This window comes from Gavia stellata, chromosome 2 (genome assembly GCF_030936135.1).
Source record: "Gavia stellata isolate bGavSte3 chromosome 2, bGavSte3.hap2, whole genome shotgun sequence".
Taxonomy (NCBI): domain Eukaryota; kingdom Metazoa; phylum Chordata; class Aves; order Gaviiformes; family Gaviidae; genus Gavia; species Gavia stellata.
In genome coordinates this window covers 71,565,708-71,583,599 of record NC_082595.1, presented here as the reverse complement: position 1 = coordinate 71,583,599, position 17,892 = coordinate 71,565,708, and the positions used below count along the sequence as shown (strand labels likewise).

At 43.7% G+C, this 17,892-nt stretch overlaps 1 protein-coding gene across 1 annotated transcript in view; it reads right to left on the bottom strand.

Moving 5' to 3' along the window:
• BACH2 (BTB domain and CNC homolog 2) overlaps nt 1–10,794 on the bottom strand; it is a 46,511-nt gene extending 35,717 nt beyond the window's left edge. The window contains exon 1 of the mRNA XM_059835664.1: nt 10,552–10,794. Within this exon, the coding sequence (XP_059691647.1) occupies nt 10,552–10,794 (243 nt within the window). The remainder of the gene's footprint in view (nt 1–10,551) is intronic.
• Between the last annotated feature and the right edge of the window lie 7,098 nt (nt 10,795–17,892).

Below are 17,892 nucleotides of genomic sequence, written 5' to 3'. Positions count from 1 at the left end.
TCTGCAGTCAGATAAAAATAAGGTTAAAAAATAGTTCAGTTCAACAGGCAGATGGAATGGCTGGAGACCCATCCACCTCAAGTCCAGCTTCTCCTTCTGGAAGCAGAAATGAGCACTAGTCCTCTGTGGAAAGCAGAAGGGAAGTTGTCAGAATTTGTCTTTCCCCAGCTTTTTCCTGTCTTGAAAGGTTACTGGCTCCAACCCTGCCCTTTGAAAGAAACAGGAAATAACTTGAGCTTATTCTGTTTTTACTTGACCAAGAATCCCGACAGGGAAATTTTCTCTGAAGGCTGCCTGTGTATCTGGGGAGAGAGGTGGCTAGGCATGTTGTAATACCGCTATGTGGTCAGAGATGGAAAGATACTTTGTTTTCAGAGTTGTTTAAGACTTGTTTCTTAATAGCTGCAGGCCCTTGAAACAGGGGCCCACAGGTCTGAATTTCAAAAGTAAAGAAATGCCCAACATATTTCCCACAAGCAAAAGCTTTACACAGCCAAAAATGTAGCCTCAGCCTCCTAACTGACAGTCTGACGAAGATCCTGGACCACTTTATCAAACGCATTTTTTCCTGAAACTGAGAACTGTACTGGTAAAGTTTGCATGGACAATTTTTTTTCTTTAAATCTACTCTTTTTACCTTGAAACACTACCACAGACAGCAACCCAACCATTCTGGGAACATAAAGTAAGAGGTATATGCACAGACTAGGGAATTTGGTCCTATCACAATTCAAAGCAAGCAAATTTCAAGTAGAGTATTATTAAGTGTTTGATGCACAATACACTGGATGCCCACACCTCTTTAAATTATTAGCACTGTTCAGGTCCCTTTCTGGGTCAATTCATTTATTTGGATGGTCTCCTTTCTATTTTACTACCCCCATAGAACCACCTCAGCCCTGGCTTCAGGAAGTACATCTGACACCACGGGAGCAAAAGGAAGCACTGAATACAATGCCGCCAGGATGAATCCATCCTGGGTCACACCTGCCAAATCTCTCTGCAGTCCTTACAGTAAGTCTGTACACTTCCATTTCTCTACAGTGTTGTTTTGAAATTATGAGCAGCTGCTGCAGGGAATGATGCGGACCAGGTGCAATATATACTCAACTAAATACAGTTGTTTCAACACCAAAACAAAGATGCCTGGTTTTTGAGGTCCTGAAAACTCACAGCTCCCATCTGCCAAGACTGATTAGCTCTCTGTGGAAGAGGTCAAGTCTTGCTAGGTACCTACTGCCTATTGCTTGGGATAAATGGGATGGCCAAAAGCTACAATAATACAGGAAAAAGTTTTTACATCTTGCTTTAAGTATCAAGGTTGTTTTTTTAAATCAAGAATTTCTTTTTGAACCTGGGTCTGCAATAGTTCTGTCACTTAAGCAGAAATTCCTAATTTCCTAATTAAGCATGCTCAAAGTGCCCCAGTTTCCTGGTGAGGGACTGGAAGTCTGCAGCAATTCAGAGACTTTCTGATGTGCTCCAAGCCTCCAAGTCTACCTTCCTCTTGGATGCTCCTCAGCAGCTCTTATCAATGGCAGTGCACAGGACCTCAGGGGTGATGCAGGAAGAGTGGGCAGAGGACACAGGGTAGACCCCATCCGTCACCGAGGACCAACGGGCCAGATAAGGCAGCAAGAGGCTCCCTCCTACCCCATTCATCTTGAGAAATGCTGCAACTAGTCTGAAAAATCCTGCATGCTTAAAAGATACAGAGGGAAGAAAATGAGACCGAAACTCTGGCTGAAGAGTGATAAGCTGGAAGCTCTGGGTTCAGATACATGGGCTGCTCTGGGACTAGCAGCTGTGCCAGCTGTGGGTCTGTCTGTTCACCTCTGTGTGAGGTAATATGAACCAGAGCATTTAGAGAGAAGTAAACATAGCTGAGTGGTTCACACAAGGTGATTTAATCATCACTGACCTGATGCACAGACCTGCGCTGTAATTCCCAACTGATGCATCAGCTTCCACCCCAGCATTCTCAGAGAGGTGATGACAGTATTTTATTTGTTCGTAAGAGACCTCAAAAATCTACTGCTGAAGGTTTTATGTTGCCATTATTTAACTTCAGAGCTGATACCTCTCAATTCCAGCTGTTTGGTGACACCTTGTTTATATATAGGTTTTACTGAAAGTGCTAGTACCACGATTCTCTGCCATTCTCTCCAAGCTATAGCTATTTTCACTGTGGAACCCCAGCTAGCTGCAGTCCCTGGGTCATGACAAGAAATTCCTGGTGCCATTTCAATTACAAATTAACCTTCTCTTCTCCACAAAGTCTTCTAAAAGCTCCATCACTGACTCTGAAGGGACCCAAAAGATGCATCGCACAAACTTTAACCAAAAAAAAAAAAAAAAAAAAAAAAATAATCCCAAAATACAAAACAAAAATTAAAATTTACAAGTGTAAATTTACAAGTGTAACATTTACACTTAACTGCACACTTTGATGCCATCCACTCTTCTAAGTTCACATTAAGCAAAGTGAAGGACAGAAAGGCTTATTAGCAAATCTTATCTATGTCATCTTAGGATCTTAAATTCCACTCAACTACATCTGTTCTGAGCACCAAACTTCTTCAAGGGGTGTCTAAAGCTCGTCCCTCTCCAAGGCCATTTGCCTTACAGTTATGAAACAATGCACAGTCATACACATCACTGAGCAGTTTGTTGCTAAAAACACATGCCAAATTTTTCAGTTGATTTTAATCCGGCTTCAAAACAACTGCCAGTGGCTCTCTTGGTATATTTCCCCAGTAAATTAAAACACGCTTCCTAGGGATATGCCTGATACTTTCTTTTCATTTAAATCTTTAAACAACCACACAAGCCTCCTCTCAAGCTCTTTCAGAGAAATTATATCTCATTTTTAAAACCAACCAAGCTTGGGCTAGTCGGATCTGTAGTTTGACCAAGTACAGCTGCTCCTATTTATTTGTTTTATTGAAGTAAATAAAGTGCCCAAGGACACAGCTTTTAGTTGTGTAAGACTGCACTGGGACTGGGAGACGTTTGCTGGCAGTCTCCCATCAAAGTGGGACAGATGAAAATTCAGCGCTGCACAGAAGTCCTGGAATAAACCAGCCATTTCTCTCTTTAGAGCTTGCATTGAACATGTAACAGAAAGTGTGTCTACTTGTTCCTCTAAAAAACCCAACAGCCTGCCTGTAAAACTCACAAAGAGCAACTCATTCTCAAATCCTAGTATGATTCAATTGCCTTCTGCTCACCTAAAACCCGTATTTCACTTCCAGATTGAACCATACTTCCTAGCCTTAATGTTTGTTGACTGCTGCAATGCATCATTTGAATACATGTCATATTCCACCCTGTAACATGCTCAATTTCACTGGTAGCTGAGAAAAACAGTCGGTTTGACATTATTCACGAGGGGATCCTTTTCAGAAAGTGCTGTACGGAGATAAAACCTTATCCTCTTCAGGTCTTGGGAACGCTAACGAAACAAAGCTTGGTACTGGGATCAGAAAGTACCTTACAGGTTGCGGTCTCTGATGTGGTGAAGCTGAGGGATGTCTTATCTGGGCCTTATCTGTCTGTTTACTCAAATAGCAAATGCTCAGTCTGTATTTCTGGACTCTTAAAAGAGCAGATACTTAGTTTGCTGGCATTAAAGAAATTCAAAGCTTTTTTAGAGGGAGAAAAAGCAAAGGTAGGAGAATCAAAGGTGGAGGGGGAAGAGAGGAGGAGATCTTTCAGTCTGCAGGGCCAGAGTGCTCACAGAATTGAGGCGCAGTCATGGCTCTGCCACTTCATTTTCATTCATGCCCACATATATATTTCAATACAGCAAAAAACCCCCCAAATTAAATATCCAACAAAATACACCTCCTGTTACACATGCTTGTTGCTTCTGCTCATGCCCTTAGCATAGTCTACCTCTAGGACTTACTCTTCGGTACATCTTTTACATTTTTTATTATGTTTGTCATGTTTGAGCGAGAAAGTTTCCACACTGCAAACTGCCTTTTCAATAGCAAGTGCAATCACAATCAATCAGCCCGATTTAGCACTAGCAGCAGTCAGGAGTCTAACAAAGGCAACAAAATTGAGTCCACTTACCGCAGTGGTGAATTTCATTCTGCACATTCATCTCCATATCCCCTTCGACAGTACATTTTTATATGCTTGCTCGAATAAATGAATAAATAGTACAACTACTACCAAAGGGAGGGTAAAGGAGTTAACATACCTGTATGCACGGCTTTTGTTTTGCCTTTTTAAGCCTAGCTCGCCCCACAACACAACAGGGAAGTATTTAACTTTTCTCCACTGGAAATGATTGGAGAAGAATTACCAATAGTGAGACAGCCCTCATCAGAAAATAATGGAAGTTACACCACGCGGAATGAAAAGTATGTGGCTAGTTTCCTCATCATACTTGAGGCATGAAAGATCAGGCAGTGCCGGAAGCTTTTGCAGTGAGACATGGATGGAATTTCATATCACATCTTGATGGTCTCATTTCTGTTTTATCGTTCACCTGCTAGAAACAACATACATCATTTGAACCTGTACTGTGCTACATAAGCAACCTACATAAACCAATGTGCATTTCTGGCTCACGGTTTCTCCTGAATTAGTATCTGTCACGTAAGACCTCAAAAAGTACCCAAATGCTCAGTTTTACTCCCACTACAGATCCGCAGCCTCCAGTTATCCTCTGTGTGGTCAGTGTCAGCACTGTGAATCAGAATGAAAAATAATACGTTCCCTAGGAGGAATTTAGGAAACCAAAGACCCAACTTCTACCCATACAGACTCACTGAAGTGGCGTTGCTGAGGTGCGGCTGAAGTGTAAATGAGTTTGAAACCTGACTTTATTTGAAGGTTGATGGATACAACCTCTTGTCACTACAAAAAGCTCTGCAGATGAAAGGGGTGGTGGCTTTCGGGAAGGCTTTCAGGTCACTGCCTTCTCCTGAGCCAAAGCAGAATTCTGGCCAGTGCTGTGAAGAACATCAATGGCTGATACAGTCACATAAAAAGAAAATCACACTAATGCTTCCTGTTCTCTAAGAACTAAACTTAGCTACTCCTAATACATCTCTGGGGTGCCAAAGAAAAAGGGTCTTTTGCTGTTCCCTCCTGCGTAGTAACATCCCTCCAGCTGGGAAACAAACTTCCAAGCAGACATTTTCTTCTTCCCCACTTGCTCCCACTTCCCACATTTATCACCTCTTCCACGCCAAGCGCCTGTGCAGAGCACTCCTAGCTCAGTCACTGCATTCCTTAAAGACATTATATTCATACATATACACACTACACAGAGAGGAAAGAGACAAAGTTAAGAGAATACCATTTATTTCTAGAGAGATAAAAAGGAATAGTAACTGCCTTTAGCCAGCAGGGTATGTCATAGTTGACCTCCTGCATCCTGCCTTCGATTTTCTCCTCATTGCAATCATCTTTTGTTGGCTAATTCCCAGCGTTTTTCCCTCCGGCTGGCAGGTTGGCATGGATGGTTAGCAGCTGCCAGTATTTCTCCTGCCTGTCAGCTATGAGCCATTGTAATGTTAGATGCCTGGCGGTGTCCCACCCAGGGTGCCACATGCCTTCGCTTTCCAACATACTCAGCTTTTGCCAGCCTTGAACCCAAATGGAGCTGCTGTCCTGCCTTTCTCCTTGCAAAGATTAACCGGGTGAGGGAGTTAACCCACGTCAACCGAAGAAGCAGATGACAGATTTCACAGGGCTAGACCTTGTGGGAAAATGGCAGGTTTTGCAGCAGCCATTGGGGAGCAGTAAAGCAGTAAGAACGCAGAGAAATTCAGCCCATGGTGTGTGCTAACGTCTACTTTGAATACCATTCTCTTAATTGCAAAGAAAAGAGCTGTGTGGATAAACAAACATAAAAGCTCCCCAACCACATCCCACCCCTTCTTCCTGAAAGAGATGCTGCTTCCCTTTGCCCCTTGGAAGACTTGTAAGGCACAGACAGCTCTGTTTAATCCGTTTGGAAAGCAACATTTCCAGCAGATAGTTCATTGCACTGAAAAAAGTCACCAATAACCACTCTGAAACAGATTCAAGAAATTCAAGGGTTACAGGCAAAACTAACCAACCTACTTGAGAAGCAAGTTGGTTTTGTAACAGAAAGGATAGTATCAGACCACTGCTAGAGACAGTTTGCTCTATTACTTTAGAAAACCTGTGTTTAACTTTACCAGAGAGAAAGGCATTTGGTGCTTTCATGGCTGGAATGACCAGGTGAAGGTTTTTTCAAATGTACACCCCAAAGTCAAAAAAAAGCAAGCAAGGCCGGGAATCTTATTTCTAAGCTGTAGGAATCTAATGCAACTGAGAGGTTTGATTTGTTGTTGCTGTTTCTGTCTTTTCACCATTTAACTGCAACGTCAGCTTTCAGAAAACCAAGTGACTAAGGTGTTTGCACAGATGATGCTCCTCCATCCAGTGCCCAGCTTTCAGCTTGCCCATATAGACTCGCTGTGCACTTCTATTAGCAAAGCCAGGCAGGTAATAATAGCGAATAAAAAGCCTATTTGACGAAGCACTGGCTCCTTCTCAAGTAGAGTACCACTACAGCATGAATGACTCAATCATCTACTCGAGAGCTATTACTTGCAGCTATGAAGCAATGTTAATTGGATAATGGCCTGCTGCCAGCTAATATTGGCATGACCTACAATACCCCTGGCTGACAGCCGTGTCTCTCTCTCTATCACACCTTTTTTTGTAATCTAGATGGGAAGTGGAAACCATTAAAAAAGCCTCATAAGTGCCATTTAACTTCTTATCATGAATTAAAAGCTTAATTAAGTGCGTTGTTAAAGGAAGGAAGACCAGTTTTCGTGATTAAATAAAACAAAACAACAGTTAGGGGTATGGAGTGAATGACTAACTTTACAGCTTTAAACTCCGTTCTTGGAAAATATTAATTTTGGGTTGCATTTAACAGCAGCTGCTAGAGGAAAACTGCACAACTGCTGAAAAATACCCTGGGTGAAGAGCAGGCATGGCTCTAGTTGTTTACCAAAAAATGCAAATGAAGAGAAAAGCATAGAAGTTAAGAGCTAACGGGGTCCTTTTTTATTAGCTGTAGGCAGCTGACACACTCCAATCCTCTAACTCTGCTCTGAGGGCTGATAGTTCACACACCACAGCCACATCTGAGCCCTTGTTATTACGTGGCTGTTTTTCCAAGTGCTTATCTACACACGAAAACGTCGCTTTAACAAAAGGTGTAGTACGAAATCAAATTACCAAGGCTAGCACAAAAGGGTTTATGGAAACTCTTCAATCAGCGCAGAATTAGCTCCATACTGACTTGGTTTAAGCTGATTAGGGAAAGGTTTGGACTGAGGCACATTAAGTCATGCTTCAACTGCCCTGAAATGTCTAACACAAGAGTTCTGCAGCGGTTTAAAACCCTGTAAGTTCAACTAGTCCCAATTCTGTGTGTGCACAATGTCTCCCTACTGAAAAGACTGGCGTATCATAAAGACTGCTCTCACTTGTAATTGGATATAAACAAGAAATAATGTAAAAAACATCTGTTCACTGTTTAGCTAGACAACAGTTAACAATGTCTGGATGCCAGATTAACCAAAATATCCCAACATGCTATGAACTAAAAAAACAGTCTGCAATTTAGACTTCAGAGGCAGATTTACTGCTTTGAATAATCAAAGTAAGTTCTTCTGTTTTGATGTTAAGCTCCCTCACACCGACATTACATGAGTGTAAAAGCTTTATATATAAAGCTTTATATATACATCAAACCTTTGAGAAGTAATAATAATAATAATGGCCTTTCTCCACAATTGAGTACATTAGCAGTTTTCAAAACACGCCAGAATTTAAAATGCAATGCTTGTATGGTTGTCTTAAAAATAGCTTTGTTAATTTACAAGTGATCGTCACCTTTGGAAAAGTTTTGAACTGTGAAGACTATATTTAAAAATTATTTTCAATCTCTGTTTTTGTATTACAACTATATGCCGACATAAATTGTTTCTAAGCCTGAAAAAAGTATTGGCTCAGGACATTAACTTTCAACTTTTGTTTTAAATTTTTCCACTGGAGGTATAACCCCCTACATGACAGATGAAGTCAGTTTTCACAGATAGCTTTAGAAATAACTCATGGGCTGCCAGAGCTCTGCAGACCATGGACTAAAAACAACAGCCTTGGGAAGAGCCATTAGCTCGTGAACTGAAAAAGACCCCGCTAACTTCTTTTAATGCACTATAACGAAGCAATTAGCAATTAATATGCATGTGGAAGATATCTGTACAAGTAGGCATTGGTAACTGTAGGTATCTTTTCTAATAGGCCAAGAGAGTTCTTTTCCAGGATAAGAAAGCTAAACCCCTGGTGCTCTGCAACTAATCGAAGCATGTGGCAAAATAACAGTGGTGGTCTTAGGTGAAGCACGACAATTTCAGAGTACTGCAAAAAACCTGAAGAACTAGATTCACTGCTTCTGCAAATCCACAGACTTCACTGGAGCTGTAAGAGCAGCCAGTGGAACCCTAAGTCACTAAAACTTTTTGATCTTTCATTGAGATATATTCTAAAATGTAAAACCCCAATACTTAATTTATCCAAAGGGGATTCGCTTAAACAGAAATAATTTATGGTTGGATTGGAGGATTTTTTTTTACATAGTATCTCATATAAAACACACAGAAAGACAAACCTTTGTGTTTTAAATCTTTAGTGTCATATGAACATAGGACTGGGCCACCAAGTGCAGACACATCATGATCCCTCCACCACCCCGCTCCTCCCACTGGCCTGTGGCTCAGCACCTCAACACTGCTGTGATTAGAAATCTGCTAATTTCCAATCTACTTTTACTAAAAGCCAGTTGAAACCAATCAACACTTGTGTCAACACTGTCTTTTAGTATTAAAGAGAAACTCCTCTCAGCCGTTTCATCTGCTCTGCCTACATAGAGCTGTAGCATGTTGCAGTTGTCATGCCAGCAGGATGAACCTGCCATGGTCTTGTCTTCTCCTCCTTTAGGCCAGACTCCTTCTTCTGAACATCTCAGTCACTCTTGTATATGCTTATTTGAATTTCAGTTATTTTTCTTTATCTAACTGGACCTGAACCATAAATGGAGGTCTCACCAAGGCTTTGTAGAAGAGCACTGATACTCTCCTGTCTCTTCCTACCAGTGCATTCCTGGGCATGTTTTGTCACCTCTTTGCTCCCACCCTTGCTTTGCGGTGTGAAAGTTATGCGACATTGACCGAGACTTGATTCTTCCACTGGAAATTATTAGTGGACACTGTAGAATCATAGTGTGCATCCTAGCGCGTCCTCTGCGATGTCTCTAAACTCCTATGCAAAATGTCTGGGTTGAAATTTCTTCATGAGTAATATGAAGTGTCAAGACTCATGAAGTCACACCCGGTGACCTACTTCTTCTAATGCTTTCCAACTTGTGCCGTGACAACATCACGACGCTGAAGTCTCTGGAGAGCTAAACCAGAGGGGGAAAAACGGTGTGTGATACTTCGGGACCTGTCATCATTTAAAAACATACTGTGCTTCTTCATGGGCATTAAGCAAATGATGGTGAGAAACCTTCTGTATGCCAGAGTACCTTCCCACTGAGCGACTGCCATCCCATGCCTTGGAGACATCACCGCCCCTTGTTCCACCCATCCCAGCTGGAGACACCAGGCCTGCAGTGCCAAGGCAGCGGGTGACGGCAGCCCTGGCCAGCAGGCACACATCTCTCCTCTGTGGGCAGCAAAGCCACCGGCGTGCCCTACGGTAGCTGCGCTGTCACGGCCGTACGGCTGTGAGGAAATTACAGTGGGGGTGGAAGCCAGCCAGTGAGATTTTGTGGTAAAATAAAGTAAACTTTCCAGTGAGGTATGTATTTTCTACATCCCTTGGCTTCCTGCTGTGGGAGCCATGCCGCATGAGAAAACCCCTGCTTTTTGACAGACTGTGTTCATGGTTTCTCAGTGGAAAACACACGGCCCGAAGCAGTTAAATCCCAAACTTGTCGTGAGGGGAGGCGAGAGGAAGCAAGGCTGAATGAAGTGCAGGAGAGGGGAAAGAAGAGGACAAGGATATGAGCTGCCAGAGAGGGGTGGACAGCAATGGGACTCCCAACAATGTGACAGCTCAAATGATTTTTCAACAATAACTTGCTGTCTAGCAGCCAAATCACCCCTTTCAAACTTCCTGTCTGGAAGAGCGGAAGAGTATCAGAGTCCTGATAATGCCCTGAATGAAGCTACGGTAATTAAGTGTTTGGGTACGACTGCCTCAGCGGTGGCGAGAAAGGCGAGCTGAAGCATCTTAAAGCTTTGCTGCCATAACCGTTAGGAGTTACCACCGGTGAGGAAGGCTGGCGTGAACATGTCCATCCTTCAGCGAGTCGCAACCCACCCAAACACCAAAACCACATCCAGAGCCATGCCCAGGCAGGCACCAATACCTGCGCCGCACCCCCCTTGGCCACCTTAGCAGACCAAGGAGGTCTTCCTCACCACGCGGGATGGAGGGGACTCGTGTTTATGGTGGGGGCACGGTGACATACTGTACCTCTTCCGGCAGGCTGACCACCAGGTCATTTTCTGTCTGCCCTACCAAGGCCTGCAAGAAGTACTCGCTGCAGGCAGCCAGCACAGCCCGGTGGGCGCGGAACTCCTTCCCCTCCACGATCAGAGTCACGTCACAGAGAATGTCCTGCTTCCGCTGGTCATTTAAGCAGAGGAGAATATTGGTACAGTGCACCGTTGACTCATACACATACATGGGGGAGTCAGTCTTCTCATCCACAGACATGCCGTTCACACCCTGCAGGGGAGAAGGAGGAAGAAAACACAAAGAAGGCGGTGAGGAGCAATGCAGCCGCAGGGCGAATGCAGTGCAGCCGGATGCTGCCTGATTTCTGGATACCCTGCGACCACGGCCAAGCAGCCCATTAATTCTTAAATCCGAGCAAGTTGCTCAGGAAAGGTATGGGGAAGGGTGTTTGTTGCCACCAGCTTTCACTCCGCCCTGCTTCGATTACCTAACCCCCCCTTGACTTCCCCCCTCAAAATCCAGTTTAGATGGACTGCAAAGTGCTTTCCTTCAACCACCTACTACGCATCTACGATTTTCGATTGAGTAGAGGCAATAACATGAGGACATGGGGAAATTTTAGAAGATTTTAGCAAAAAAAAGCAAGAGTGACTGTCAGGTCTTCTAATAGTGAAAAAAGGGCTTTGTGCTTGCTTCTGTTATTTTCAGATTAAGGGAAAAAACCCTCAAAACCCCAGCCTAGTCTCCAGCGGACAGGCAGCGCTGCATGTTTACACTGATGACCTCTGCTCAAGTGAAAGGCAAGGTGGAACTGTACCCAACAAAGACAAGCCACTAACTACAGCGACCTCACCTCTCAATCAGAATTAGAGCTATTTTAAGCCTTAAGGGGGAGAGAGTTTAGTGGCTTAGAAGAAATCCATTTTCAGGTACGGCTAAAGCAACACACCTTCATTGGCAGTTTAATGTCATTTACTGAAAAGAGCAGTTTCTGAATTCCAGACCCACAGACCCAAGAAAAATCCCCCAACCCGTATGGAGGTCCAGCCCCAGGTGGCAGGGCAGCGCGTGGGTGCTGGGGCCGCTCCTGCCTGCAGGTAAGTCTCCCCGTCCTGACAGCAGAGCGAGTTTGGAAGGGTGTAAGACACCTGTTAAAACGGTCTGAGCTTGGAAGTTCCCTGCCTGCTATTCTGCAATTTCTGCAACCAGCACGCCTTTGAAGATGGGAATCAGACTTGTGGTGGTGGGGGTGGTGGTGGGTCAGCTTCCCCCAACACCCAATACTGCATGACCCCCCTTTGCACTTGGACACATTGAAGTAATTCTTCTCTTACCCAGAACTTTCTGCCCAGCACCGGACTGAATCCTCTTTGCATTATTTTCCCATTTCAATTTCTCTGAGTAGTAAACTGCAAAAGCCTGTGCTGTGTCTGAACACACTATGTGCCTCAAAACAAACCGAACACACTTGTTTTAAGGCTTACACGGGAAAAAGGATTATTTGTATGTATTCTATCTGCTGTCGAAAGGAAAGTCGTGCAGACACGAACTTCAAGTTATTTTAAGGAATTATTTTTCCAAACAACAATCGCCTTCTGAAAGATAAGATTCAGAGGCATACAGGGCTAAGGGTGACAGATGGGGGTATTTTGGTATAATACTGCTGCACTACAAATACCTGACCACCGCAAAATGTGGAAGCAAAATTCCTCCTCTGCTGCTTTTTAACATGGTTCTTTGCAACGTTTTCCTTTGCTAGTACAAGTACACATGTAGACACAACATGACTTCAAACTGTTTCTCTTGCCATGCGTTCAAACCAGGTTACCATTTTCCTACTGTGTCATTCGAAAGATACTAATAATCTGGACAAAAACGGACTTAAGGGGACCTGCTTGTTACTTGTACAAGTAAGTACCTGTAAGTATTTACTGGACTTCTCAAAACTAACTCCATCTTCCCACCTTTGTAGGAGTATTTTTAAGCCAGTGGCTATGATGAGTCTTTCTACAAAATAGGTGTTTTTGCCAATGTTACAAAAGTATAATATTACTGGAATTCTTAATGGGATGCTTACAGCTTCTCTTTTACTGGTATTTTCAGTATTTACTGCTGACTCATGCTACACTTCTGAGTACCCAGCTGAAATGCCTATGTGAACAGAAAACAACCAAGCAACCAAGCCAGTATCCACTAGCCCTTCACTGACTTCATATCCAGAGAGAAGATACAAACCTGCTTATCGATCTGCACACGTGTAAGGGAGGGAGACACTGTGGGGTTTTTTTATGCTAACAGTTGGATTTCTTCATCACGAGAAAATGAATTCTTTCTTTTTTTCTCTCTCATAAATTGAGACTAACGAAAAGAATTGACAGCAATCATTTTATTAGCACTACGGTAAGGTAAAAGAAAAAATTATACTTAGCTCATCCCACTCATAGCTTTCTGTGTAACTGAACTCTGATGCTAATGATAGCGTTATAATGATGTTCTAAGTGGTCACTCTTGCGTGCTATGAAACGCAAGAGTTTACAAGAACAATCTAGTGGGAAAACCTAAGAGTTGCAAATGACAATGTAAAGGGGAAAGCGTTCATTTTTCTTTCTTTTTTTCCAGGCATGTCTTATGCCTGTAATGTCTCAGATGATGAAAAAATGTACAAGAAACCTGAAACCTGGCAGGTAATGAACAGAACATCAATTATATTTTCAGTGCCTTTTTAAAAAAAAACAAAAAACACTGTTTGCCTGAAATTGCAATCCTTTTTTACAGTAATAGTGCAATTTGTGTGAATCAAACCCTGAATTACTTGGTTACTAATTAGTAATTTCCCACTTTTTAACTACAGCTCTCATACAGTGTATTTTTTAAAAAAATTCATTGCATGTGAAGTGCTGAAAATACCACGGCGTATTTCCCCGTGGCGAGTGAGCCTGCCTTCTATGCTAGGAAACCTGACTGATGTGGTACTGAGATGCTGGGGCTGTAAATCACAACCTCTGCTCCAGCGGATCCCTAGCTACGCTCCTGCGAAGGACCTCCACCCATCTGCTTATATTGCCACGCTTTCCCAAGGCTCCAGCAGTCTTTTGCTACTGTTGTGACTCCAGGGGCTTCCCGAAAGCGGATTCACACTGTGCCCCTTCCTGCAGCCGCTGAGAGCCCGCGTGGATGCCCTGGCTGGTGGCTGCAATCTCAGCCTGACACAGACTTCCCCTGGCCGTGCCCCTGGCCGCTCCAGGAAGCACCCCAAGCACTGCATTGCGCACAGGGAAGCTGGGGCTGGGCTATGGCTCAGGACCACCTATTTATCAGCTTTTAATGTTTCAACACAAGTGATTTATGGTCTTCCCTTTTCCACGATCTGCCATCGACTGAATGACCTCCAGCCACGAGGTGTTTCCTCTCCAAGAAGGCTTTATCCTGCAGGACAGGAGCAAGATGGTGAAACCCTGCCCTGGGAAGTATATTGTTCATTTTCACAGCAAAAGGGTTTAGAGTGCAAAGAAGAAAGGTCACCGTAGGGCTTTGGCATGTAGTAGCAAGAAAATTAGCAGAATTCAACATTTATTTTTTTTCCCTCTCCTCGGAAGAGAAAAGCAGGGATCGGGTATTAACTCTGAACTCTGAGGCAAGCTGGACTGGAAGTCTTTTATACAATGTTAATTCAAACCACATAATTTTTTGCTGAATTCATTATTATGCTGAGTTTGCAGAACTTTCTTCATGGAAATCATTGTTACACACTTGGTATTTCTTCAAACCGAAGAGAGAATGTCTTAGCAAGCCTTTCTCCTTCTCAAAAGAACATGCTGTGCATTTGTTTGCATATAGGTCACCAGACTGCCAGAAAAAGCGTCTTTGAAACACAAGTTTCCAGAAACTGGCACGAACTATTATGGGCAAGGAAAGCACCACTGAAACCTCGCCAAAAACAGTTGCTGGTAAAGGCCAGCAACTGCAGCGAAACGAACTGGAACGTTGCTTACATGGTCCTTCCACAGCGACGGGTGGGAGATCCTACTGAGCCCTTCTGCATGGGCAGCATGGAGGAGACAAGCAAAACCTCAGGAGACCAGAAAAATTGCTCATGGAACATCCAAAGCACTTCGGTTTGCAGCACATCGTCTCTACTGGTTGGCACTTGCCCAAAACTCTCCAGGAACTCATGAACACACTGCCTAAGCTGCTACCAAAAATACATTACCTATCATGAAAAACCAGCTCCTGCCTCACAAGGCTAGCGGGCAGGCAATGGGGTGTCTGATTTTAAAGGGAAACATTAGGGGAGAGAAAATCTTATCAAGACAGACCAGAAAGTCCTGCATCAGAACTGGGTTAATTACGTGAAAAGGTGAATCTCGATTGTGGCAGAGCTACAGAGCACTTAACCAGGCAAATTATCATCGTGACAGAGCAGCATGGCTTCGGCAAGGGGAAGTCATGTCTGTGATGGGCTTTGTTAGAATTCCTGAAGTGTGTCAAATTAGCAGTGAGGAACACTGGTACGTGTAATTAGTGTTGACTTTCAGAAATCCTTTGACAAAACCTTTACAAAAGGCTGCTAGAGAAGCTCAGTTGTCATAAGGTGAGAAGTTGTATCAGACTGTAAATCACTTAGGCTAAACTGTATTCAACAGAGAAGGGATGCAGGGGCAATTTTCAGCAGGTTAACAGTGAAATTCCTTCAGAAATGAAACAGCAGCAGTACTGGCGGCTCACATCTGCCTATGGCCACACCATGCAACATGCCTGAGCTTGGCTGATCTCTGAAGCTAAAGCAGGGTTGGAGACACTTAGTACCTGGATGGGAGATTGCCTGGGCGTACTGGGGTCCTAACAGCAGCCTGCCACTATCTACAGCGAGGTCATGGAGAAAACGGAGCCACACAATGGGAGCAATTTGAAACAACAGAGGTTTAGACTGGACATAAGGACAAACTGAGGAACAGGCTGCTGGGAGAGGTTTTCTCATCTCCATCCTCAGAGATTTTCAAGACCAGACTGGATATAGCACTGAGCAACCTGCTCTGACCTCAGAGCTTACCTGCTTTGAGCAGAAGGTTGTGCTAGGAACCTCCTGAGGTCCTTTCCAACATGAATTATCTGATGATCCTATATTGATTAGTGACCACAGACCACGACAGGGAGACTGAAATTGATAAAATTAGTTCAAATGTCAAAGATAATAGGGAATGTTGGGGATTTCAAAAAGACCTAATTTAAAAAAGAATTAGACACTAACAAGGTGACACACTAAATCCAGGGCACTCTATGGTACACAAATGGCAATTAGAGGAAGAAAAAAACCCAGAATTGTTGAGGTTGGAGAGGAACGCTAGATATTGTCTAGTCCAGTATGCTGGTTTTGGCTGGGATAGAGTTAATTTTCTTCACAGTAGCTAGTATGGGGCCATATTTTGGATTTGTGCTGAAAACAGTGTTGATACACAGGGATGTTTTAATTACTGCTGAGCAGTGCTTACACAGAGTCAAGGCCTTTTCTGCTTCTCACACCGCCCCACCAGCGAGTAGGCTGGGGGTGCACAAGAAGTTGGGAGGGGACACAGCCGGGACAGCTGACCACAACTGACCAAAGGGACATTCCATACCATATGATGTCATGCTCAGTATATAAACTGGGGGGAAAGCTGGCCGGGGAACTGCTGCTTGGGCTGGGCATCAGTCGGAGGGTGGTGAGCAATTGTTTTCATTTGCATCACTTGCCTTTCTTGTTTGCTGTTGCTGTTATTTTCCTTTTCATTACAATTTTTTTATTATTATCATTATTACTTTTATTTCATTTCATTTCACTTATTAAACTGTTCTTCATCTCAACCCACGAGCTTTCTCACTTTTACTTTTCCGATTCTCTCCCCCATCCCACTGGGGCGGGGGGGCAGTGAGTGAGTGGCTGTGTGGTGCTTAGTTGCCAGCTGGGCTTAAACCACGACATCCAGCCTCCCTGCTCAAAGCAGGGTGACCTAGAGCAGGCTGCTCAGGACCATGTGTGGTTGGGTTTTGAATCTCTTCAGAGATGGAGACCCCACACCATCTCTGGACAACCTGTTACAGCGTTTGACCACCGTCACAGTAAAACACGAACTCATTGACCTGGAATCTCAATTCCTATTTGGAGTCTCTCATGAAAAACACTGGAGACAGACAGACTGTCATCACTTAGAGATAGATTTGAGAGTGAGAAAAGTATTTTAATAAGGAGATATATTTTCCAGTTACTTCTGGTATAATACACTGCAGTGTCTGCATCTGATTACTGATGTTGAAATAGGGAGAAAAGAAATCCTCAGGAGAACAACAAAAAAGATTATTGGCAAGGAAAGAGAAAAAACCCTCCTCAACAGGTATGATCAATTTGATAAACACTATACAAATAATACAAAATAAAAAGGTCAAAGCAGCACTGCTATTTGTTTCTAATGATCCAAATAGGAGAGGACACCCAAGTAAAAGAAGCGAGACAAACACAGAATTTGTAAAAAGAAGAGCTGTGAATCCTGACCACAGAAACAAACTGAAATTGTACCCCATGCTCATAGGAAGACGCTTGTTTTGTTTTTCCTGAGAGATTTCACAGCCACTGCAATAAACCATACGTACAAGTAACTACTGCTGCATGTTACTGGGCAAAGAACTCACTGCATTTGTAAAAGGATTAGTCACTCCTAATAAAAACATCCAGGGCCACATTACTCAGGGTACAAGTTTACAGGGGATGAATACTCACATGCTCCAGCACACTGGCCAACAACAAACTGTCTGGGCAGAGGAACGTGCCTGTATTATCCGTCTTTCCTAACCTACTAACCACTGTCTCAGAAACAAATTATTTGATGGATATCAACACAAATGAAAACCCAAATCTATCACTTTGAGAGGGCAATGAGCATGCTGCCCCGCGCTCCCCTCTCTCGAACAGGCACTGAAGTTGCATGGGACCAAGCTGTTGAGGGCCAGCAGTAGAAAACACGCGTCCAAAGACTACACGTGGTGGGTGTCCCTGACACCAGGGGCTCCCGCTCCCACTGGCTCTAGCGGAGTGGTGGGTTTAGGACATGAGAAGCCATCAGATGTTAAGCTCAACAGATAAAAGGTGCACAGACTGCAGTGGAAGCGTCTTTGTAGCCTCTCCATGGCAAAACACCATCGAGGAAGGGGATAGGGGAAAAAAGGGGCTGAAAGGCATCGTCTCACCCCACGAAACAAAAGCTTGCTTGTATCCCAGGAGGTGTAAGCAGGACGCCAGATCTACACCAGTGCACAGAGGACTCCCAACAACTTCAAAGGCCTGAAAAGGTTTATCGGTATCTCCTCATTATGCCTGTAACTCTA